Source organism: Diorhabda carinulata, chromosome 10, assembly GCF_026250575.1.
Source record: "Diorhabda carinulata isolate Delta chromosome 10, icDioCari1.1, whole genome shotgun sequence".
Lineage (NCBI taxonomy): Eukaryota > Metazoa > Arthropoda > Insecta > Coleoptera > Chrysomelidae > Diorhabda > Diorhabda carinulata.
This window is the reverse complement of record NC_079469.1, coordinates 2152294-2175932: the sequence shown is the minus strand read 5'-3', so window position 1 is coordinate 2175932 and position 23639 is coordinate 2152294. Positions and strand designations below refer to the sequence as shown.

Here is a 23639-nt window from a genome sequence, read left to right as displayed (position 1 = left end):
TATGAAAACTAAAATTTCCTTTTTACTCAAATTTATGACTGAAAGTACTATGTCAGAGGAGTCACGGCATCGAATAAAAAAAGAAGACGAATAACATGTCAACAATTAAAAGCCACAACAGTTGTTTAAAACCATACTTTCAAATTGTGTATGGAGTAATGAAAAAAATACAATGTCGGAATCAGTAGAATTACTATTTTTCGATACATTTGCTCACGATAACTCAGAGGTATATTTGATATCCAACATTGAGCACGTTAACGTTATATTTATTCCAGGAAATTAATCTAGATTTGGTGCAATTTCCTAAACCAGTCTATGTTGTCGAAGTAAGAATTATTCCTCTGGGAGCTAGAGTACAAGCAGATTTTCCTGGAGGTGTTAGATTGGGTGCAACGAATCCCAGTCAATTCGATATTGAATTTTTCGTGAACGATTTAGGTAAAACGGGAGCTAGCACGTTCGAAACTTTGGGTGGTTTTAAATACGATCAAAACGGTTGTATCAACTTGGATTGCGTTCCAAATGATACCGTCAGGAAAATACCTACTGATGGACTTGTTCTTAGAGGTATTAGTTTTAAAAAAAGATGTGTTTTTGTTTTATTGTATATTTAATTTAATTCAGGATGGTATACTACTATAACGCTTGCTGTATATGGAACTCTTACTAAGAATATAGCTGAACAGATTATTCAACCTGTCGTTAATCCTTCTTTAACGAATCAAACTAATGTTATACAGGATAATCAACAAATTTGTTCTGGTTCACCACTTGATACCGAGTGGCCTCAAGATGCGGTTCCTATCGATTATACTGCTCAACAAACTACTCCTTATCAAGTATGATATTTTTTTTTATTATTTTCATTATTATTGATTATTTTATTGAAATATTAGCAATTTACTCAACCGGAGCAATATGTTCAAGACTTTGACTACTACCCGGACGTTCCTAAAGATCCTAGAAGTTACCATCACACTCCGGAGACTGAATGGGACAACAAAACTCGTAGAGAAGGAGACCGGGATCATTCTAGAGATCGTTCTGAAATCGACCGTAAACGTTACACCAGATCGGAAAGTAAAGATCGACAATTACGCGATTACAGAGAAACTGAAAGAGAACAAGAGGTTAATTGGCAAGAACACGAACCGGATTACCGTATTGAAAGAACGGAAGTCGAATGGAATGATAGGGAAAGAATACACGAACGCGATCGACAATACAAACACGACGATAATTATAGAAGATCTTATAATAGAAACGAAGACAGGGAGGATAGAAAACGACCTAGAACTCCGCCTAATCATTCCCCAAAAAGACCGCATACACCTCACGTTCAAGAACACACTGAAAATAAAGTAGAAGAACCGGCAAACCCCCAACAAGAGGATATTGAAATAAACGAAGCCAACGAGGAAGTAAAAGTTAGTCCGGTGAAGGAAACACCAGTAGAAGAACCCCTACAATTAGACGTCGAAGAATTCGAACCAATATTAAGCGATGAAGACATCCTTGATGATCCCGATCACTATCAGGATATGGAATTTGATTATACCGCTTATACTAATACGGACGATTTAATCAAATTATTCGTACCAGGGGTGAACGAATTGATCAGATATCCTAAAAAGAGAAAGTTTCTTATAAATAATAACAGTATCGATATAGAAGAAAATTTTAAAACAATTATAAGTATAGCAGACGATTATTTCAAATCGAGCATCACGAAATACGACAAGGACGTTTTTAAGGATCTAAACACCGAAATTAAGGAAGAATTTGTACATTTGAGCGAAAAAGTGATAAACAACATCGGTAGTTATCAAATATATGGTGATATAGTGAAAATGTACATCGAAACAATTCATATAAGATCTGATGATTTATCTAAGGAAGATAAAGAATTGGTAGAACAAGTTAGGGGTGTAGTTACCACTATAACGGATTGGTTGAAGATTTCCATCGATTACGAATTGGCTAACCTACAAAAACAACCGACTTATAAGATTCGACATCTAAAAAGTGGGGTTAGGTTAGCGGATTATTGTTGTACCAGTCGGGATTTCGTCGAATTATTATTGGGCAGTAATTTCAACGTACACCATCAATTAATTAATTTGTACGAACAAGAATTCATGGCGTTATCCATAAAATTGATGATACTTAAAGCTTTAGATACGTATTTACATCACGAGTTAGCAATCGAGAAATTTTTGTGGGACGACTCGTTATTAGGGAAAAAATCGATTGGTTACGTCAAATTAATCGGTTATATACGGAATAATCCGTTAGTTAGATTGAAATTCGCTTTGATTTCTATAATAAGAAAATTGAATTTATACGAAATGCTTCGGGAATTACGTGCAACGGTTATAAAATTACGCGATATAACCTACGAAATATCTACGACGGAAATGAATTTTATAACGAAAAGTTTAAATCGAATTTTAGGTTATGTTAATACGGGACCGTTCGTTTTATCGCAACCTAAACGATTCTTACCAGTGGCGTCGCAATTTGATATTATCAAAGATAATAACGATAATATTTTAATTAATTATTTTAAAATGTTCGATTTATTGGAAATATTTTTGTTATTATTGACGCATTCGACTACTATGAATTTACCTTTAATCAAAACTCCTATATACGAGGTATTATCGATATTTTTAACACGATCCGATAGTTTGAAATATTTATACGATAATATCGAAACGACGAACGTTTTAGTGAAATTTTTCATAAAAAATTTCGACGATTACGATAATATCGATCAAAAATTAGGTTTAAAAATTTCTTATAAATTACGAGGGTTGTACCATATCGATTCGTTGTTAGATAAAGGTAAACGATTGAATTACGATTGGGATCAACCGGAAATAATCGATAATTTACACGGTTTATTCTGTCTAACGTTCCAACCGGTCGGTAAAATAACGTGCGCCGAATTATTAGGTATGGACGATAATATATTGTGTTTATTGCAATTTTTCGATTATATTTTTTCGAAAGATAAACCGGAAATGATATTGAACCGTATAAAAACCACCCCTTCCGTAGGTTATATAATCGATTTGATTTATATAGCGGTAACGGTCGTATCAAACGTACCCCTATTAGAAAAACATTCGAAATTATTATTACATTTATGTAATTATAATATGTTATTCGACGACAACGAAAATAACAAAATCACCGAATTAAAATATTATTTATTACCTTTCGAAAATATAATTTATTTATCGTACGATAATATTTCGATTTTCGTGGAAACTATAGTGAAACATATGGAAAATTTCCCCCATAATCTCGGTCCTATTATAACTTCCTTAAGGATAATCGAACATTTGGGTATTCGTCCTTACGACGAATTATACGAAAATTATTTATCAGATTACGTCGAATTGAAATATAAACACGTGATATTGCAATTGTTTTCGTTGGACGGTACTTCGATTATAACGAAATTTTTACAAAAAATTTGCGATTATTACGAACAACCGAGTTTGCATTCGTCGATAATAGCCGCTAATCAAGGTTGGATTATCGTCAATTCGATCAGACCTTCGGTGATTTTACTAAAACAGATGCTATCGTACGTCATACAATGTCAAAATACGAATTTCAAAGATTTAACCGCCATACCGATACTACTACGAACTTACGATTTGTTAAATAATTTCCCGGTTAGTTCGGCGGTGTATTTCGACGCGCAACGCGTTAAAATTAAAATCGTCGATACTTTATTGGTATATACTCAACCGGTATCGGAACGCGTCAACGAAAAGGATTCGTTATCGAAAACTTTGTGGACGAAAATGTGCGGGGAGGTTATTAAATACATAACATCATTACCGCATACGTTCGTATCGGGACTTTTGATTTTTTCCGAATTGTTACCGTTACCATTACCGTTACAAACTATCGAGGATATTAGCGACGACGAAATATCGTGGATAATGAATTTGAGGAAATTGTGGTCGGCGCATTTACATCCTCACACTACTATAATACAAGATACTGTTAATATATTGTGTATTTCGACGCAAACTCAATTATTGAATCTACTGAGACGTATTTGCGTACAGATAGCGGATTTGGCGGCTAATTCGGCGGTTATGATAGCTAGGGGAGTGTTGGATAACGTATACGACGCCGTAGTACCGAAAGAAAACGCCAAAATATCACCGTGCAATTCTCATATAGCGAGATTATTGAATTTTTTAGCGTGTTTAGTAACTCAGAATACTATAAAATGTGCCGTATTGCATCTGTTACATTCTAATAGTACGGTAACTTCGAAAACCGAAGAAAGATACGTTAATTTAATACCGGCCTTCGGGGAAATATTGAAAATTATCAATACCAATAATAGTCACGTACAAGCTCAAGAATGTATATTGAGTATATTGCAGAGTTTTTGCGATACGGAAATAACTCTAACTCAGACCGGTAGTACTAGCAAAGACGGTTATTTAGCTAATTCTATGCCTATAAAAGAACATCTATTGATGTATATTAACATGATGGGCGAACATCTTATCAACGAAAATTCCTTCGTCACTTATTTACCTATTGTTAGAACTTTGTTGTTGCTAACCGAACACGATTACGGTTTTTCGCACCTTAAAGATAATCTACTCAAAAAAAACGATCTTTTCCTACCGGTTTTGAATAAATTGGCCGATAATTTTTCCAAAGATAATAGGGAATGTTTGTCTACATTGAATACGTCGGTGGAATTTTTGAGGGTGTGCGTTAACGTCGAAGAAGAATCTGACGGTAATTTGCCGTATTCTCCAAGGAAAATTAAACTTTCGTCGGAGGAATTGAGGAATATCGTCGGATGGAGAAGCGGCGAAGATAACGAGCAACATCCGTTGAAGAAATGCGAAAAAATTTTAAAGGTGATTTTTTTCTTTTTTAGTATTTATCAGCCGTTCTAAATCGTTTTCTTCGTTTCCCGTTTGATTGAACTAAAGTATTTTCGAGATAAACGTTCGTTGGTGGGTTTTTTTTTATCTCATTACCGCCCTAAACAATCGTAAAAACAAAAAAAATTCCTCCAAGATCCCAGATTTTCCGAACGTATCCCCAAGACGGTAACTTCGCACTTCATTAGCAAGTGCGAAGTTATCGTTGCAAGCGCCACTCGGTTGAGACCTTTTCTTGCGGAAGAAGCCTGAAAAGGCAGCGAAACCGCACATATTAAAACGTCCAGACCAAAAAGACGAAAGTGTAACTCTAACAAAAAAAAAAAGACCCACGAAATCTTCCATAAAACTTAAAGTAGAGGATAAGGAAGTGGTGGAATGTCGGGATTTCATACGCGCACGCGCGTGTGTGTGTGTGTCAACAATCATCATTTATTTCCCTTTTCCGGCCTAAATATCACGTTTCCTTCCCGTTTTCTCCTAAATTTCAAAACGTTTTCAATCCTTCCGATTATTTTTTATCATAAAGTTACTTTCTTATCGTCCCCTGTAACTTATATCTTATTTTTTCCGTAAGACTGATTTCCTTGTAATCGTCGTATTTTAAAATCAATATGGCAACGTCGAAAACAATTTAGACGTGATCTTTCACTCGATTTGATCAGTTGATTATTTTTTTTCATTCGCCTGTTATTAGAACTAGCTTTTTTTGCTCTAAGTTTTCTATTTCAAATCTTCTAAAATAATTACAATTTTATTTCGGAATACTTCAATATATAAACTATGTTTACTCTTTCAAAAAAATTGTCATTGTTACCGATATTAAGATCAATGTGGCAACGTCGAACGACGTAACTGTCCTGTCAATCAACTTTATCCTTAGATTATTCGAGAATTCATTTGATCAAAAATCGATTCCAATTATTGAATTTAAATTATCGAAGTGAATAGAAACGTTATTAACTATTTGATTTATTATTAAGCATTTATAATTCTTTTAAAAAAATTTAAATTGTTTTCAATTTTTATAAAAGAATCGAAATCGTTTTGTGTACATTATGTTATTCGATTCTTTTTGTGTCATTCATCCAACGGAATATAGAATCGTTCATAATCGTGAAAGATCGGTTTGACGTTACATATTATGGTCAACCAACTTTATCCTTAGATTATACGAGAATTCATTTGATCAAAAATCGATTCATTTCTTGAATTGTATTAATCGAAAGTGAATAGAAATATTATTTACTATTTAATTTTCGTGAATAATTAATAATCGATTTCTTTGAAAAGAATTTGTAATTCTTTTAAACAAATTAAAATAGTTTCCAATTTTTATAAAAGAATCGAAATCATTTTGCGTAGAAAATGTTATTCGATTCTTTTTGTATCATTCATCAAACGGAATATAGAATCGTTCATAATCGTGAGAGATCGGTTTGACGTTACATATACTCACAATAACCTAACCTTCTTTTTTATTATAAATTTAAAACAATTTAAAATCACTCTAAAACACCACAAATCGATGAATTTTCATTACAAATAATAAAATATCTAATTCATTTGAATATTTCTTTCTAATAGCCACGTTGCCACTTATTCTCGGAAGATAAGAAATCTGTATACCGATAAACCCGGTATGTATAATTTATATCCGGCGGTTTTTAGGAAACCGTGGAGGAAAACAAAACCTACGAAAGTTTCCTAGAGGGTTTAACGGCTTTATTAAAACTCCTCCAAGACGGTGTCGACGCTAATAAAGAATCGAATCCGATTGTGGAAACTAATCTACCAGCACCAGAAAGTCTGTTGGTGCAATTTTCTAAACGATTGGTATTTAGTTCTTCCGACGCTTGCGACGAAAGACTCACTAGTACTTATTGGTTAGGTTTGCCGACAGATGAAGGAGAAAACGATTCGGAACATGTAAGTAATTAGTTCTGCTTCACGGTAATATTTTATTTTGTTAAAAATATCGAAGAAATTACGAAATTTTCCTGAAATTTGTGAATTTCTACGGTTTTGCATTTTTTTCCCTGGAAATTTCCAAAATTTTTGCGTTACTTTTCTCAGATATTATAAAATTCAAACAATTTTTTTTAAGAAATTTCTGAATTTTCATGGTTTCGCATTTTCTTGGGAATTTCTACAGTTTTGCGTTACCTTTTCAAGAAATATCTCAACTTTAACGATTTTTACGTTTCCTTTCACAGAAATTACGAAATTTGAACAATGGTTGCGTTATTTTTCCAAAGATGTGTGAATTTTCACAATTTTGTATTACTTTTCATGGAAAATTCAACAATATATCCGTTGCCTTTTCAATAATTTACAAAATTTTCCTAAATGTTTGCATTACCTTTCCAAGAGATTTTAACGATTTTTGCGTTACCTTTTAAAAAATTACGGAATTTAAACTATTGTGCGTTATTTTCAACAATATATTTGTTACCTTTTCAATAAATTACGAAATTTCCAAGTTTTGCGTTACCTTTTCAAGAAATATCTCAATTTTAACGATTTTTGCGTTACCTTTTCAAGAAACTTCTCAAATTCAACGATTTTTGCGTTACGTTTTCCAGAAATTACGAAATTTAAACAATTGTTGTGTTTTTTTTTTTTTGAAAAATTTGCGAATTTTCATTAGTTTACGTGGAAATTTCAACTATATATTCGTTGCCTTTTTAATAAGTTATAAAATTTCAAAAAATTTTGCGTTACCTTTTCAAGAAATTTCTCAATATCAACGATTTTTGCGTTACCTTTTCAAGAAATTTCTCGATATCAACGATTTTTGCGTTACCTTTTCAAGAAATTTCTCGATATCAACGATTTTTGCGTTACCTTTTCAATAAATTTATTAATTTCAACGATTTTGCTGTTACCTTTCCCAGACATTACAAAATTTTTTGAATTTTTGCGTTGCCTTCTCAAGAAATTTCTTAATTTTAAAGATTGTTGCGTAATTTTTTACAAAAATTTGCGAATTTTCACGATATTCTATCATTTCTTCTGGAAATTCCAACAATATTTGCGTTACCTTTTTAGTAAATTACGAAATTTGCGTTACCTGTTCAAGAAATTTCATAAATTAAAATTGGTGTAAGGTACACCAACACATTTTTTTCGATACAAACTTTATTAACCTACACTGAGAGTTGTAATTGAAACAAAAACAAAGTCTATTGAAATTTTATTATCAACAACATAAAATATCAATTATTCAACATTGGTAAACCCTTGATACATCAATATGCTTTCCGAATAAACCTCGATTATTTCTAAAACCTCTTGGGCTGCTAAAAACAAAATTAATCCAGGTACAACTTCCTTGTCGACACTTTTCCCAGTACCATCAATAACTATTATTATACTAGCGCTATCCCTTTTCGGTATAGTATATTTTCTAATAGATTTCGGTAGTTTTATCCTAACAACAGCGAATTCTTGTACTGGAGGTTTGTATAACGTTGTATACTCATTCTCCACTTGCGGTTTAAACCGACTATCTTGAGTCAAATCTAAAAATCGGAATTTTCATTTTGCGCCATCAAAATTTTATTTTACTAACCCTCCGTGTAGTCTAGCATTGTTAAAAGTGTCTGAACGTCTCGTAATTTTGGGGTTAAGCCCGCTCTTACGACGTTATCTGAAGAAGCCATCATTTCAACACAGTCACCATAAATATAAGCATGGGGTTTATTAGCAGCGAGATATATCGCTTCCGATGGTTGTAATTTAATGTAATTAAGAAAATAAACCATCAATACTCCATTATCATTGGGGAATTGAGAATTTAGTTTATCGAGAAGTGACGACAAATATTTATCTCGTTCGCATTTTTCGAGATTAGCAAATCTCGTTTTTAAAGATTCTATCGTTTTAGCCACTAAATCTTTTTCACAAGTTAATATTGCTCTAAAATATATGTTTTAACGTGATTATACTGTTATTGGACGAAAATTTGTCTTACCTGAAGGATTTTTCTAAAAATTTAACATCATCCACTTCGTCTTTAGATCTTGTTATATTTTCCAATTCTGGAAGGTGAGTTATGAATTCTCTTATTTCTCGTGGGTTTCTGAAACCGCACATTGCTTCGAAAGGTGTTAAAGCTATGGCCATTTCGGGTTTATGATTCGGATCTTTATAAATATCGGGAAACTTTTTATTCAACTCAATCGCGTGTTGTTTAGTAGGATGAGCTTGTATTGACAAAGCTTTATTAACAGATAAAATTTTAAATAAAAACGGTAATTGGTTATTAAAAATTTCGGCTACTTTTTCACCTAACACCTTCGGGTTCTTATCAATATAATCTGATAAAAGCTCTCCCGTTTCTTTAATAATAGATGGGGCGTTTACGTGAGTTCCCATCCATAATTCGGCGTAAGGTTTACATTCATCTATTTTAACATCGAGGTTTCTTTTTTTTAGTAATTGTGCTACAGCACTTTGTGATCCCCTTTTACCCCAATCGTATTCTTGTACTTTACACGACAATTCCATTTTTTATTAAAATTTAAATCAACCTACAAACAACCTTTTTATCTATAACCTCTAAAATTTGACATTTAGAGATTCTGTCTAAACTTACAACTGTAGTTAAATGACGATGAATAATTTAATTGTTATTTTTGGGAAATATTTGGTGTAATACTATGTAAATAGGTTAATTTTTTGATTTATCGATTCAAAAATGTTATAATCTACGGATTTTGCTTAATTTTTGCATTCGATTTCCTGAAATAAATCTTATAAATTTTTTGCAAAATCTATGGAGTTTTTTTTTTCATATACTTTCATGAATATTCTCATTTTTTTTTTTAAATTTAATTTCTTAAACCTCAAGTATCTAGAAATTCTGGCTAAACTTATAATCGCAGTTTGATTACTTTGACCGATTTAAATTTTTTAAGGTAAATTGTGATCTAATTGAAATTTGTCGACAAAATTTAAGACCAGACTTCAACATCATAAAAGAAATCGAAAAATTATGTAGGATATCGAGAAATGACAATTTGGACGATAAAAAGAGAATGGAAGATGTAAATTTAAAATTAAAAAAACCGTTCGGTAGGTTTTAGACACATTCAATCTAATTTTTGTTTACGAAAATTTATCAATAATTGTAGTAACACCAATGAGAGCTAGAGGATTCGCTCGAAGCGTGCCCCAAAGACCAGATTTGTTTAGATCTCGTCCTCCAAATACATCTCGACCGCCATCATTACACGTAGACGATTTTGTCGCTTTAGAAACTTGCGGAGCACAACCAACCGGACCTACTGGATATAATAAATTGAGTAGAGAAGTTCTAGCTTCTACGAGAATAGCTAGAGGTACGAGGGGTAGGGCTTTTGTGACATCGGAAAGATCGATGCAGTACAGACAAATGTGAGTTAGCGAATTTTTCTAAAAAATAGGAATTATCGTTGTTTGTTGATTTCAGGCCTTGGTGGGGAGCTGGATTAGGAAGAGGACCTTATTAAATACTATTTTTCATGTATTTCTTTTATTAAAATTAAGATTTAGATCTATGTATTACAATTATTGTAAATAAAGATAAAAATCCGATGAAAATTAAACCAAAAGTTCCACAAATTAAGAGTATCATTGTCGTTGGTGTGTATTTTTCTAAGGGGTTATGATCAACGGGTAAAATGGGCAAAATTATCAATTGGATGAACATGTGTAGTAAAATTCCACAACCGAATGTTAGTCGGACATATCCTAAAGTGCAATCTGTAATTGCCATTGTTAATTGAGATATTCCTCTTCAAATTTTTTGAAATCTTCTTCTGTAAATGCCGTTTTCTTCTCCGTTTTGGGTTTAATTTTCCTTATTGGTCGCTTATTTACCGCCCTATCAATTATCTAATAAAAAAATAATAAAATCGATAATTTGTCAATTCTTCTTGTAATTTTGAAAAAAATATGGAAGTTTTTACAATTAGGCTTCGAAATATCTGAAACGTTACCTGTTTTACTAAATTCTTATCTAATTGTACTCGACTAGCTTTTTTAATTCGTTTTAACTTTCGTAGATTCTCTTCAAGTAGTTTTTCCTTTGATTTATTATTTTTTCTTGCTTCAGTTACTGTTAATTTCTTTTCAGTGGATAATAAATTTATTTTAAACTCTAAAACCGAATACTATTAATAAAATTTGTGAATAAACTGAGTTTTAATTCACCTTTTCCCTGTTTTCGAACTTTTTTGATCAACTTGTTATTCTGGGGAGCAAGGGTAAATACATCAGATTTCTTTTTCCTTTTATCTGAAATACATATTATAAATTACAAACATAAAAAATTCTAATATTACATTATACTAACTGGGTTTATCATACTGTGGATCTACAATTTGTAAACCCCTACGAACTAGAGATGCACTCATTTTCACTACATTTGTAAATATACTAACCAAAATCAGATTTATTTGACGCTTGACATTCTTCTTTTATTAAAGACTTTAGTTTCGTATATTTGATTTTCTATGTCAACAAATCAACTACTTCCCATCTATTGATAATCTTTTCAAAGCTGTTTGAAAGTTATATATTATCATAGTAATTAATTTTATCATTCTGCGGATCTATAATTTATAAACCCTAAACTAGATAAGAGCTCATTTTCACTACTTTCGTAAATATAATACTAACCAAAATTATTCTTCTCCATTAAAAACAATGGTCTCGTGTATTTAGTTTTCTAGATAAACAAAAACATTCATATTTTTATAACGTCAATTTACAAAAAAAACTATCCAAAATATTCGATTAATAATTATAGTATATATTTATGGCTACAACTAAATAACGTTTCGTTTTAAGTTAGTAAATAGTTTTATTACGTTTTTATAAGGTTGGTATTAATGTCTAATTTTCATCATAATTCGTAATGATTATTTTAGGTTAAGTGTTTTTTATTATTTTTATTTTCAAAATGTACAATGTCAAAGGAACTAGTAAATTTGTTGCAAAAACGACAAGAAGAGGTATATTTTCAATTAATATAATAATAACTATATTCTTAAAAATATTTGTTGTGTTTCAGGTATTCCACAAAATATAGAAAATCTGAGAGAACCGAATAAAAAAGTGACCGAAAATGAAGATAATGATTATAAAAAGTAAGTAGTATCAATTATAATATAAGTATAATAGTATAATGAATAAATAATTTTTTTCAGTGGTCCAAAGCCAGTTTTTCATAAAAAGTCATCACCTTCTAGTCCAAAACATAATCAAATTACGCCCCAGCATGAAGAAATTATAAATTTCATCCACGAATGTAAGTAATCATAAGATATGTTGAGTGCTTCGATAAAATATTAATTTTTAGCATGGAATTCAGTTTGTGCCGAATTTGAAGAAAGTGCAGAACGAAACGAAGGTAAAAAATTTCCTTTCCTTAGATTATACGATTAATTTCTACTTTTTAGGTGAACCATCAGTTTGTTATTATGAAGATGGACCATGTATATCACTTCAAGATTTTAGACCCTTTGACTTAGAATCGTGGTGGGGTAAACGACTGTTTGCTTATGTTACTAATCCAGAAACGCAAAAAAATTAGTCTACCATTTATCTCAATGTTTTTTTTTAGATAAATTTTATCCTCAAATACGATTTTTTTATTTATTAGACACTGTTTGTTATTATATAGAGAAGTTTGTTGTTTTTTTTTTTGTTAATGCAATTGTTTTATTTGCATGTTATTTGTTAAATAAATTTTTTTTAAAACCGTCTCCACGTTTTTTCCCTTACATCTCATTTTTAGGGAACCAAAGTCATTTTTTCTCGAATTAACGAAAATTTTAATCGAATTTGAAATTGTTTTAATATTTTTCAAAAAATTTCTTCAATTCCTACTTATTCTTAAACATGATACTAAGTCCCCCTAGTACAAGTTTTATTTGTTCTCTAAATTATACTATATAGGGTGTATTTAATAATTACTTCAGTAGAAAAATGACACAATGACGTGGAAACAGTTATTTTTGACAATGTCATTGTTAACCTCAATTCCTATAATAATTTTTTTCTTGTGTATCAGTTTTTGTATTAAATCTTATGATAAACCATCGAAAGGTTAGTGAATAGCACAAAATTGTGCTGAATTACCACCATAAAATTGATATTTCAGGTAACAAATCGTGCCGAAAAAACGGAATTTCTAAAACGACTTAATAATATTTATGCCCTAATTGAAGAATTAGAAAACAACCTTTCCAAATCTGCTAAATTAGACAGACAAATTTTGTTGATGATTCGGTTAGATCAAATCAGTAAACAAAATATGACGAATCAATTAAATGAAGCTCAAACAGAAAATAAACAACTTTTAGGTTAGTATTAAGTCAAGTTTCACTCTAATGTCGCTGATTCTTCCGAATACCTAATTTATAAGATTATATTTTTGGTAATCACTCTGTAATTATTTCATTCTATTATCATAACTTCTATTTTCATTGTTATATATCCAAATATTACTTGAAAATGTGTGAAATTCACGTAGGGGTAGTAATCGAGTTCAATGACCTTGTAGGTATGATGCAACTAAGTGAAAATGGTAGAGATGTGCCTAGATCGAATTCCAGTACTTCATGTAATACTATGAGCTTGGTACATTTACAATACAAGTATGTTAATACTTTATTTAAATTTAAACAATTTAAATTAATATAATCGATATGTGATTACGTGGATTGTTTAAAAAGTTTTTAACTACCTACAACATGTAGATTACGTCGCTTGTTTTTAAACGTACGATATCGTCCATTTTGAATACACAATTTGAGAGTTTATTGACTCAAATAATATTGATATAGAATAATACACTAATAGGTGATAATTATTATGTAATACCATCGTGGCAACGTTGATTTTTGTACAAAAAACTGTTAATATCACATTTTTTTATGATATTAATTAAAAAATTTTAGATTGTAATCTTTTCAGTTAACCCTCGTAAGTGAGTTTTTTATGCGTGATTAATACAAATTATCTTTGTGGGTTGAAAATGAGTTATATTAGACACATTTTATTTAGATATGAAGAATTACTTGCAAACCAGAATGGTTTATTAAAAATACTAGATATAAGACAGAACGAAGTACGAAAATATCAAACGGAAAATACTCGATTAAAAGAAGAAATAGAAAACGCCAAATTCATTTTACAAAAATACGAAACGGAATTCAAGAATTTATTAGAAAAAATTAGTAGATTAAAAAGCCGAAAAAATAGAAAGGTAAAAATAAATAATTTAGGTTTTGGAACCGTTACAAAGTTACGTTCCGATTATTATTTTAAAAAACAGTTCTCACCTTTAGTACTGTATTATTAGAGGTGGAACAATTTTCTTGCAAACGTGATTTTATTTATTTCAAATTCGCGTTGTAGATTGAAAAGTTAAAAGAAGAAAGAGATACTTTACGACTTGTTCATAACAGATTCGTGAGTGTATTAACCAAACAGTCATTGGAAAAGGACGATATTTTAAGTGAACAATTACAGAACACTTCAAATTCCGAGAAAGCGTTATTGTTACAAGAAGTAACTATGACTTTAAAACGAATTTATATTTGTTTTGTTAATTTTAGAAACGCAATTGATGGATTATTTTTTTGTAGGTGCGTAAAAATAACTACTTAATGTACGAAAATTTTCAGTTACATCAAAAAATGGAGTATTTAGAATCAAAGCTAAATGTCAAAAGATCGTCTCGGAATGACGTTTCGACTTCTGTGTCACGAACGAGCTCAAATTAACGAGATATTTATTATCATTAGGGATAAATATACATTATTGTATTGATATCTGGAAATAAAAATTGTTAACAGTTTATCTTTCTTTAAATTTATGTTAATTATATTAAGAATATGTTATATTGTAAAGAAGGTTTGTTTTCAACGTTTATTTAGTTATTGAAGCCGCACTCAATTATCGAGCTAAACAAGACCAATAAGAGAAGAATAAGATGACTGATACGTATTTTAAGGTTAAGTTATTGTGAATTTTTTTTTTTTTAACCACAGACAATACAGTTACATGGTCTGCTACTTTGGCTGGGTATGCAAGTTTAATTTATGTTCGCCAACGCGGGCATATGAGTTTATAGATTCACCTTAAAAAAATGAGCTTCTAGCAGGCGAAAGGTTAGTAAATAATTTGATATCGTAGTAAACATATCAGGATAGAAAAAAAGTGAACTAAACGGCGAATTTAAATAAATTAAATAAGTGTTTAGTGATAATTAGTGCATAGTTAAGAGTAACCCAATAATTTAATGGATAGTGCATTTAGTGTTGGTGGAATAAGGAAATAAATGAAAAAATCAAAATATTTTTCTATTTTTATTAAAAAAATGAAACGTTTGAAACCTAACTGTTACTTTTAGCACCGTCGTTTTTTAATTTTTGAACGATTTTATCCAAATGCACCGAAACTTGTCCGACCAAATCGCGCGTCTCCTCAAAATCCTGTTTCTTAACAGCCGCAATAGCAGAACTCAAATTCAACTTAACGGAATTAACAATAGTATCTCGAGGATCCATATCGTCGTCCAACACAATTTCCGCCAACTTAACGCAAACGTACAACACTTGTTGACACGTCGTAGGATTCTTATCCCAGGAACCTTGAGTGTACCCCCTATAAGCTCGCTGCAACCGTTGAGCTTTGAGGAGAATCGATGGGGACAAGTTTGCATAAAGTTCCCAAATATACCCTTCGGTCGGGTACAAGGAAGTAACCCTCCCCAATAATTCCCTAGTTTTCTGTAAGAACCGATGCGCCGTCTGACCCTCGGAATCGTTTATATCGTTACAAACGTTATAAACCAACACGTTCAACACTTCGACGTTCAAATATTTTTCTTGGAGATCCAATAATCTGTGGTAAGCCCTGATGACTTCAGAAAAATTCGAAATATCGCAACTGATCACCAACAAATTTTCCCAAACTTTCCAATTATCGTAGTTGCATTTCAGGGCTTCCAGAATCGCCTGGTGGGCGCCCCTTTTGTTACCGATTTTTATGCACGCTTGCGCTAGGTTATTCCACGCTATGAAACATTCTGGTTCAAAGCACGTGTACCGCCTGTAAGCGGTCGCCGCCGTTTGCCAATTTTCTATTTTAAGAGCCGCGTAGCCTAATCTGAACCACGTCGGAGGGTGCAGAGGGTTGATACTCAAGGCTTTTTCGAAATGGGGGATGCATTCTTCGTATTTTTTATGGGAGAAAAGATACTTCCCCCAATGACGTTGCGCTCTATGGCTGCGTCGTTTTGATAATTCCCAAGCCTTCTCGTAACAGGATACGTCATCAGTAGCGTCTCCTAGAAAAAAAAATTTCATTAAATTGGAAACACCAACACGCACAATGAATTTCCAAGAGTACTTGAAGAACCCTAAAACTATTCAGTACAAATCCAAACTAGTCTGGGAGTGTAACCGATCTCTAAAATCGCTAATTACAAAAAAAATTGATTCTGGGTCATCAGGGTATACAAAGGAAATGAAGAAGCAGATAGAATTCCAAAAAAGGGGCAACGACTCCATTATCTTGGAGCAGAATGAATTGCTAATGAATCAGATGGAGTCTTATCGATTCGAAACTATGAAAAACTTCTTGTGCTGACCAGAAACTGTTGGTCGGTCTTCTAATGGATCAAATTCCACATTTAAGACAATAGGACGACCTTGTAAAGTGAGATTCCAAAAAAATGGCCTCCTTTATAAGCAGGACAAAGACATATAGAATCTTGTACGAAATACCTTCTAGATGTAGGTGCGGAGTGGTTGTAAAACCTTCAAAGACACACCAAAACAATCTTCAATACCCTATGGAACAAACCATAGCTTTATATTCCAAATATGCAATAAAATATAGGGTGTTTTTCACCATGTGAGTGAAAAGGAGAAAAGAGTTTTTATCACATTAATCAAATCATCCTGTAGAATGGATTATTTTCTTACCTAATAAACAAAATAGTTTTGGGGTTGGATTTTGATCAATTTGTTCTTGTATAACTTCGGCAGCTTTATGTTTTAGTTGTAAAAAGGTGTAACAAATTATTACTTCTTCCCAAAGCTTCAATTTCGTATAAGTAATCAAAGCGCTCCTCACCAACCCCAAACTTATCAAAATATTAGCATATTGCATTTCGATTTTCCATATTGGAGGCATACCGGTTCCAAAAGCGTCGATTATTCTTGATAAAGGTGGAGGTTTTTCTTTATTTAAACATTGTAATATTTCTTCGCTTTGTTTTAATGCCCGTTCTAAAATTTTACTATTTTTAGTTTCTAATTTACATCTCATCAATAAACAGGCTATTTTAATGGTAAACGTGTTTTTTTGACTTAGTACAAGATCTATAAAAGGCATCATTTGTTCTTTCTGTAATCCATCTTGCGGTTTAGATATTATCATATCACTAACAATAGTAACGAAAAGTTTTTGTTCCAAACGTCCTAATTTACATTTTATACCTAAATCTTCTAAAAAATCGATTGAATTTAAAAGAACGTCGTCTCCTATTGGAATATCTTTTGGAAGATCGTTTTCTTCTATATTTATCGTCTCATCTTCTTCCCTTTCTTCTTCAACAGTTACTTTTAAAGCTAACTGTGCTAATTCTTTTTCTTGATATCGTGTTCTTTTACCAAGGGCGCCTAATAGGTCGTATCGAATTCCTAACATTTCCAGAGCCATTAAAATGTGTTCTTTAGCTCTTGAAATTTGTCTAAAAGTGAGATATAGTTGAGCCACTTCGACATCTAACGCGGATTTTATATATTCTAAAAATAATTAAAAATAGATTTATAATTACAAGAATTTGAAACTTACTATTTAATTCGGGATTGATGTGGAATTGTTTATATAATCTATCAGCTTCGGAAAGTAAAGAAGGGCTTAAGTCTTCCAAAATTTGTTGATGTACCCAAATAACTCTCCAATTCCACCAATCGTTAACTGTTTCATTAATAACACAATGCTCAAAAATTAATTTTGCTGTTACTAGTAAAACAGGATATTTTGTATTAATATTAATGTCTTCGTTGTTAACCGATAATAATTTTGAAAATTTAGACGTTTCGAATTTGTGGGAATTAAAATAATTATCGATTTCTTTGGGCAGATTCGGTCCTGTAAAATTACCTTGTACAAAATAGGTAATACACGCTAAACCGAATTTGAAATAATTCTGTTTTTCTTCTTCGTCTATATTATTAAAAAATGTTTTTGTTTGGTTATTATCGAATGAATGTTCGAAAAAATTATTCCAGTTTTCAGTACAAGTTAACAATTCGTTAAAGTTTTTGGTTTCGGCTTCTAATTTTTCAGTTTCTTCTTCATACGTTCTTGGTATTAATAAAAATTCGTAAAGTAACTCTTCGGTATTAGTCATTTTGTTCAATTTATTTGCAATTTTAATTAATGAGAGTTGTAAAATATTTCAATACTAAACAAAATCAACGTGCAACTTCAACATGTCTAACCTAACATTTTACAAACATAAAATTTGTGATGACAAATGACAATTTTATTATTAGGCATTTTTACATGTTAATAAAATTATAATTTCAAAAAAATAAAATTTACTAAAACATACGAAAAATTTGTTTTTCTTTCTTTTCTTTTTTTTATACAATTTATTAATTAAATAACCTCCTCTATAGAAAATAACTTTTTTGATTACAGTTTTATTTTCAAAACTAGCTATAGTGCTGTTATGGTAAAGTTTAAAAAATGAAGAAGAAATTAACTCTAACAATTTTTTTAAAAACAAACGTGTTATAAAAATTTTTATAACTTTATATACGAAATATTAAAATAAATTATCTTTTTTTATATCTTTAAAAAAACAGTAGAGATTTAAAAAAAATGGATGTAGAAGTTGTGCACGACAGGTAAATCTCGGCATTACTAATAAAAATTAAAAAAAAACAGAATAGTATATTTATTGTAGTTCAACCTATTCAACTTTTTGCAATGAAATAATCAACGATATCGAAGATCTAATTTCTTCTCAAGATCTAACTCCCAAAGATAGATATAGTAGTCGTAAGAACGTTAAAGTTCAAGCAAAAAAGAAAGTACGTATTTTTTTTATTATGACATTTTTCCGTATTAGAAACCATCGGTATTATTTAAGAACAAAATCGAAAACCAACCCCCGATACCTATAGGAGAAAATATACCAGGAACTCAAAAAATTTATATTGGAACGTGGGGCTGCGCACACAACAGCTCGGATTCGGAATATATGGCTGGACAATTGGCCGCTTACGGATATAAATTAACTGAAGATAAAAAAGAAGCTGATTTAATTTTATTGAATAGTTGTACAGTTAAAAGTCCAGCAGAGGATCATTTCAGGTAGTTAACTCAAAACGTAAGTACAACAAGCTTTCATTTAATTTTTTTATAGAAATGAAATTGAATCCGCTAAAAAACAAGGTAAACATTTAGTATTAGCAGGATGTGTACCCCAAGGAGCTCCAAAAACGTCGTTTATACAAGGGTTGAGTATAATAGGAGTTCAACAAATAGACCGAGTCGTTGAAGTAGTCGAAGAAACCCTCAAAGTAAATTTCGTCTTTATATAATTCTTCTCATAATTTAATAATTTTTTACAGGGTAACACTGTTAAATTATTAGGTACAAAAAAGGAGAATGGTAAAAAAATTGGGGGAGCTTCTTTATTACTTCCAAAAGTGAGGAGGAATCCTCTGATAGAAATCATAGCAATCAACACAGGTTGTCTTAATCAATGCACTTATTGTAAAACTAAACATGCTAGGGGTGATTTAGGCAGTTATCCTCCGGAAGAAATTATTGCTAGGGCGAAACAAGCATTCGAAGAAGGGGTTGTTGAGATTTGGTTGACCTCAGAAGATACTGGTAAGGATTTCAATATAACAAATATATTTGGTACAAAAATGTTTTTGTTTGATATATTTTTTTTTCTACTGCTATTTGCATTGAATTGAATTTAACATGTTGACTGCCAAGGAAATTTTCACAATTTTGTCATAATATTAAAAATCTCCTCAGGGAAGTATATTATTAGTTCCAGTCAACATATTGAATATTAGAAACTAAAATTTTGCAAGATTAGTTTGAATTTAGTTAGAAAATAATGAATTTTTTAAAAAAATTCAATAGATTAAATATTTTCATCGGTTTTTTAATCATATTTTAGTACTATATTTCTACATGGGTGTATAATTTCAAAGTACACCCTTATTTTAGTACTTTTATCTAGTATCTTCCTATCTAATAACCAAATGGTCATTAGAGCTCTGCAGTTTCATAAGATCCAAGTCGATTTGAGTAAACCTGGACAAGTTTTATGAGCTGCAGAAAAATAATAAAGTTCCAGGACATACAGGAGTGGAAGGAAATGAAATAACAGACAGATTTGGTGAAGCGGGAACAGATAAACTGTTTTTAAGACCATGATATATAGAAAACCCTACAAAAGGATGTAGATTGAAAAAAAAATAGTTACTGGACAAATCAACATGGACTAAGACAAGTAAACATACTCCTGGGACCTTATAACCAAAGAAAATGTATCAACATTATGAAGAGGGACTTCATTGTATACCTGGAGATACCAGATTCGTAGATGATCCATATCCTCTTGAAATGTGGAAGACTTTGGATTTTCAAAACAGGGAATATGAAATAGTTAATAACTATGGTAGCTAAAGCCATTTTCTAATGGAAGCGGAGTTAGTAGATCATCTATAAGCACTGAACTAGAAAAAGGGGCCACAGTAAATCCTTTAGGGCTCACTCATTGATTTATCATACACGTCTTTTTGGTTGATATTATTTTTGTTATAGTGGTGGTAAGTGTCCAAAGGCTTGTCGTGCCCCCCCTTGACATGGCGCTTCGGTTTGACACCATTAGGCTTGTTCTAGTGAGTCCTTAACTTAAGAGACTTTTTAGGCCCTTATGACTTTTTTGCACTAACCTAGAACACACCCATATGGTCGTTATGGCTTCTATAGCTGCTCCGCTATCTGATCAGATTGAGATTACTGTGTTTCTATGGCTTCGATTGAGTATCGCCCGTTCCGAGTTCTTAATTTGGAGTGTCTTCCGCAGAAGTCTGCTTCTGACGCGATACGTGCACTAGGTGGTTCTGTTATTTAGTTGGAGTCACGATTCCATAGCTCCTCCGCGAAGACTTAAAATTTAGAGGGAGTTTCGTGTGTAGCCACTTCATTTTCGGCCGTAATTATTATTCCAAACCAGCCGAATAGGAAGAAGATGGCACCAGACATCGAGCAGCTGCTTTTAGGTAACAGTTGGCGACCGATTCACTTCGACTTTGCACGTCTTGTTTAAGGTGGTTAGGGGAGGTTTGGAGGTCGAGGTAAACTTAGGAACTGGTGTTGTTAAGTCGTGAGTAGTCTGGACAGTCGTGGTTTTCCTTCTTCGCACTATTTACGTTATCAAAAGTACCATTAAGAACTTGGACATCGAAAGAGACCAATGGTTTAGGTATAGGGGGTACCGTGGTCCTTGATTAATCCGAACCATCGGGGAAAATTGAGGGATTTGTCACTGTACCGCCTAGAAGGACTTTCGATGGGAAAACTGGAATCTGTGGGTTGTAATATTTCATAATCCACAATATAGTAGGAAGGGAATGAGTTATTTTTGTTAATAATGTCCGTGGAGTTTCCACGAGTAGCTAGGGAATAACTGTCATGTGCAACACAGCGTCGTACATCAGAATAAGGATAATATACCGTGGAGTTTGATCGAGGTTCCCGCAGGCATCATTCGCGACTTTTATTTAGGCTCAGATACCATTCATCAATGGAGTTGACGGGTTTATCTGAAGCCTTAAGTGTTCAACGGTCCGTTAGCAGTCCGTCCTTTGCACCAGCCCAAATTGGTACGTCCGAGGGGGTCCCGGTTGCCCGGTTCCTCTACCAACGTCAAAGTCCTTGAGAGGGGGCTATCCGCGTTCGTTCTGGCGTGTATTTTTTTGACTTTTTTGGTTAATATTACATAGATAAAGTAAAAATTGTAATAGAATCGAATCGTAGGTACTTACGGGCGTGATATAGGTACGACTTTACCGGAACTTTTATGGAAATTGGTGGAAGTAATACCGAAAGGTTGTAGGTTAAGGTTAGGTATGACGAATCCCCCGTATATTCTCGAACATTTAGAAGAAATAGCGAAGATAATGGGGGACGATAGAGTTTACGCTTTCCTCCACGTACCGATACAATCGGCGAGCGACGCCGTTTTAAGTGATATGAAAAGGGAATATTGCAGAGATGATTTCGAAAACGTCGTGAATTTCCTTAGGGAAAAGTAAGTGAACGTTTAAAAGGGAAAAATTGCGTGAATTTAATCGCGGGATATTGTAGGGTACCCGGTATAACTATAGCTACTGATATTATTTGCGGATTTCCGACGGAAACGGAACAAGATTTCCGGGAAACTTTGGATTTGTGCGGAAAATATAAATTTCCCAGTTTGTTTATTAATCAGTTTTATCCTCGACCGGGGACTCCCGCGGCTCTACTTGCAAGAGTACCAACTCGGGAAGTTAAACAGAGAACTAAAAGGTAAAAAGGGATGGAAGGTCGAGGTGAATTTGAGGTTAATAGATGTTTTTTTTTTAGGTTAACCGAGTTGTTTCACTCATATTTTCCTTACGAACATAAAATAGGGGAGATACAAGAAGTTCTAGCGACTGAAATATCTCACGATAAAAAATATTACGTGGCGCATAATAAATTCTACGAACAAGTTTTGATACCGTTAAAAGAGGAATATTTGGGGAAAATGGTGAAAATTCGGGTGGTGAAAGCTTCGAAGTTTTCTATGATCGGGGAACCAATCGACGATGTCGTTATGCCCGGTTTGAGGGAACCCTTGGAGAAGGGGATAGTGTCGGGGGTTGGTTTGGAAGAGGGCGTCGATGATAAATGGTTGTACGGACTAATAGTCCTGTTGGCGTCGGTTTTATTGAGGATTTTATGGAATTATGCTTATTTATAGGACTTTTTGTAAATAAAACGATAATAAATGTATTTATCTATTTTTTTGTACCTCAATTCTTATTGATTTCCATATTCCACTATATCAAGACTTTTGGTATAAAATTTTTCATCTTCGGATACTCTAGATTATAGAAAATTTTATATTCGGTGTTGATATCAACTTCTCGGAGTCGAATTTGCTTCTCAAATAGAAAAATAATTTTTTTTTTCATTTTTTTTATGTTTCTATTAAATTTGAGAAACGGTAACGTCGCTTATTGTTCAATCAGCGCTACGTTATGATTAAAATGACTCCCCCCAGTATACAAAGTTATTTTTTATCACTAAATTATCTTAATCTGGTTTTTTTAGTATTTTTTTCTTATTTTTAATGATCTTATGTCTTGTTGTATATTTAGTTTGTTGTTATCGTCGTTTTATGAAAAAATAAATATGTGTTCTTCTATTTTAATATACCTAATTGATACTTTTGTTTAATCTGGTACGAAAATATAAAACGAGCAACACCACAAAGTCTAATATACATAAGAAAAGGAGGGACCAGGAAAATTTTGGTACAGATAAAGGAAAAATAATACAGTAGATGAACAAAGTAACAAAGGATAGGAAGAAGTGGAAAAAACGGATGAAAGGATAATTAGA

At 32.2% G+C, this 23639-nt stretch overlaps 7 protein-coding genes across 8 annotated transcripts; 4 read left to right on the top strand and 3 right to left on the bottom strand.

Moving 5' to 3' along the window:
• The first annotated feature begins 88 nt into the window (after window positions 1-88).
• LOC130898985 (protein virilizer) lies at window positions 89-10467 on the top strand. The gene is made up of 8 exons (XM_057808632.1): window positions 89-229; window positions 279-570; window positions 628-842; window positions 900-4913; window positions 6612-6869; window positions 9863-10019; window positions 10079-10340; window positions 10396-10467. Exons 1-8 carry the CDS (start codon window positions 173-175, stop codon window positions 10433-10435), a joined length of 5295 nt encoding a protein of 1764 aa, XP_057664615.1. The 5' UTR covers window positions 89-172; the 3' UTR covers window positions 10436-10467.
• LOC130898988 (mannose-6-phosphate isomerase) lies at window positions 8124-9544 on the bottom strand. The gene is made up of 3 exons (XM_057808635.1): window positions 8917-9544; window positions 8515-8861; window positions 8124-8464 (listed from the first exon to the last, which is right to left on the bottom strand). Exons 1-3 carry the CDS (start codon window positions 9450-9452, stop codon window positions 8163-8165), a joined length of 1185 nt encoding a protein of 394 aa, XP_057664618.1. The 5' UTR covers window positions 9453-9544; the 3' UTR covers window positions 8124-8162.
• Window positions 10442-11492, bottom strand: LOC130898990 (active regulator of SIRT1-like). The gene is made up of 4 exons (XM_057808637.1): window positions 11281-11492; window positions 11139-11222; window positions 10925-11085; window positions 10442-10820 (listed from the first exon to the last, which is right to left on the bottom strand). Exons 1-4 carry the CDS (start codon window positions 11339-11341, stop codon window positions 10704-10706), a joined length of 423 nt encoding a protein of 140 aa, XP_057664620.1. The 5' UTR covers window positions 11342-11492; the 3' UTR covers window positions 10442-10703.
• A 295-nt stretch (window positions 11493-11787) lies between these two features.
• Window positions 11788-12694, top strand: LOC130898992 (MAPK regulated corepressor interacting protein 2). 2 transcript variants are annotated; one of them, XM_057808639.1, is made up of 6 exons: window positions 11788-11808; window positions 11858-11941; window positions 12001-12076; window positions 12137-12237; window positions 12289-12339; window positions 12389-12694. In XM_057808639.1, exons 2-6 carry the CDS (start codon window positions 11890-11892, stop codon window positions 12520-12522), a joined length of 414 nt encoding a protein of 137 aa, XP_057664622.1. In that variant the 5' UTR covers window positions 11788-11808; window positions 11858-11889; the 3' UTR covers window positions 12523-12694. The 2 variants fall into 2 exon arrangements, with proteins under 2 accessions (XP_057664622.1, XP_057664621.1); XM_057808638.1 differs by lacking the exon at window positions 11788-11808 and having other exon boundaries at window positions 11825-11941.
• Window positions 12695-12958: 264 nt separating this feature from the next.
• LOC130898989 (myosin-3-like) lies at window positions 12959-14793 on the top strand. The gene is made up of 6 exons (XM_057808636.1): window positions 12959-13037; window positions 13093-13294; window positions 13495-13588; window positions 13998-14199; window positions 14352-14504; window positions 14582-14793. Exons 1-6 carry the CDS (start codon window positions 13020-13022, stop codon window positions 14717-14719), a joined length of 807 nt encoding a protein of 268 aa, XP_057664619.1. The 5' UTR covers window positions 12959-13019; the 3' UTR covers window positions 14720-14793.
• Window positions 14794-15293: 500 nt separating this feature from the next.
• On the bottom strand, window positions 15294-18494 carry LOC130898986 (tetratricopeptide repeat protein 27). Its single transcript, XM_057808633.1, has 3 exons — window positions 17802-18494; window positions 16928-17752; window positions 15294-16287 (listed from the first exon to the last, which is right to left on the bottom strand). Exons 1-3 carry the CDS (start codon window positions 18361-18363, stop codon window positions 15332-15334), a joined length of 2343 nt encoding a protein of 780 aa, XP_057664616.1. The 5' UTR covers window positions 18364-18494; the 3' UTR covers window positions 15294-15331.
• Window positions 18495-18613: 119 nt separating this feature from the next.
• On the top strand, window positions 18614-23037 carry LOC130898987 (threonylcarbamoyladenosine tRNA methylthiotransferase). Its single transcript, XM_057808634.1, has 8 exons — window positions 18614-18865; window positions 18925-19051; window positions 19111-19334; window positions 19387-19543; window positions 19595-19859; window positions 22029-22302; window positions 22359-22559; window positions 22617-23037. The coding sequence occupies exons 1-8, from the start codon at window positions 18840-18842 to the stop codon at window positions 22993-22995; spliced, it is 1653 nt and encodes a 550-aa protein (XP_057664617.1). The 5' UTR covers window positions 18614-18839; the 3' UTR covers window positions 22996-23037.
• The last annotated feature ends 602 nt before the right edge of the window (window positions 23038-23639 follow it).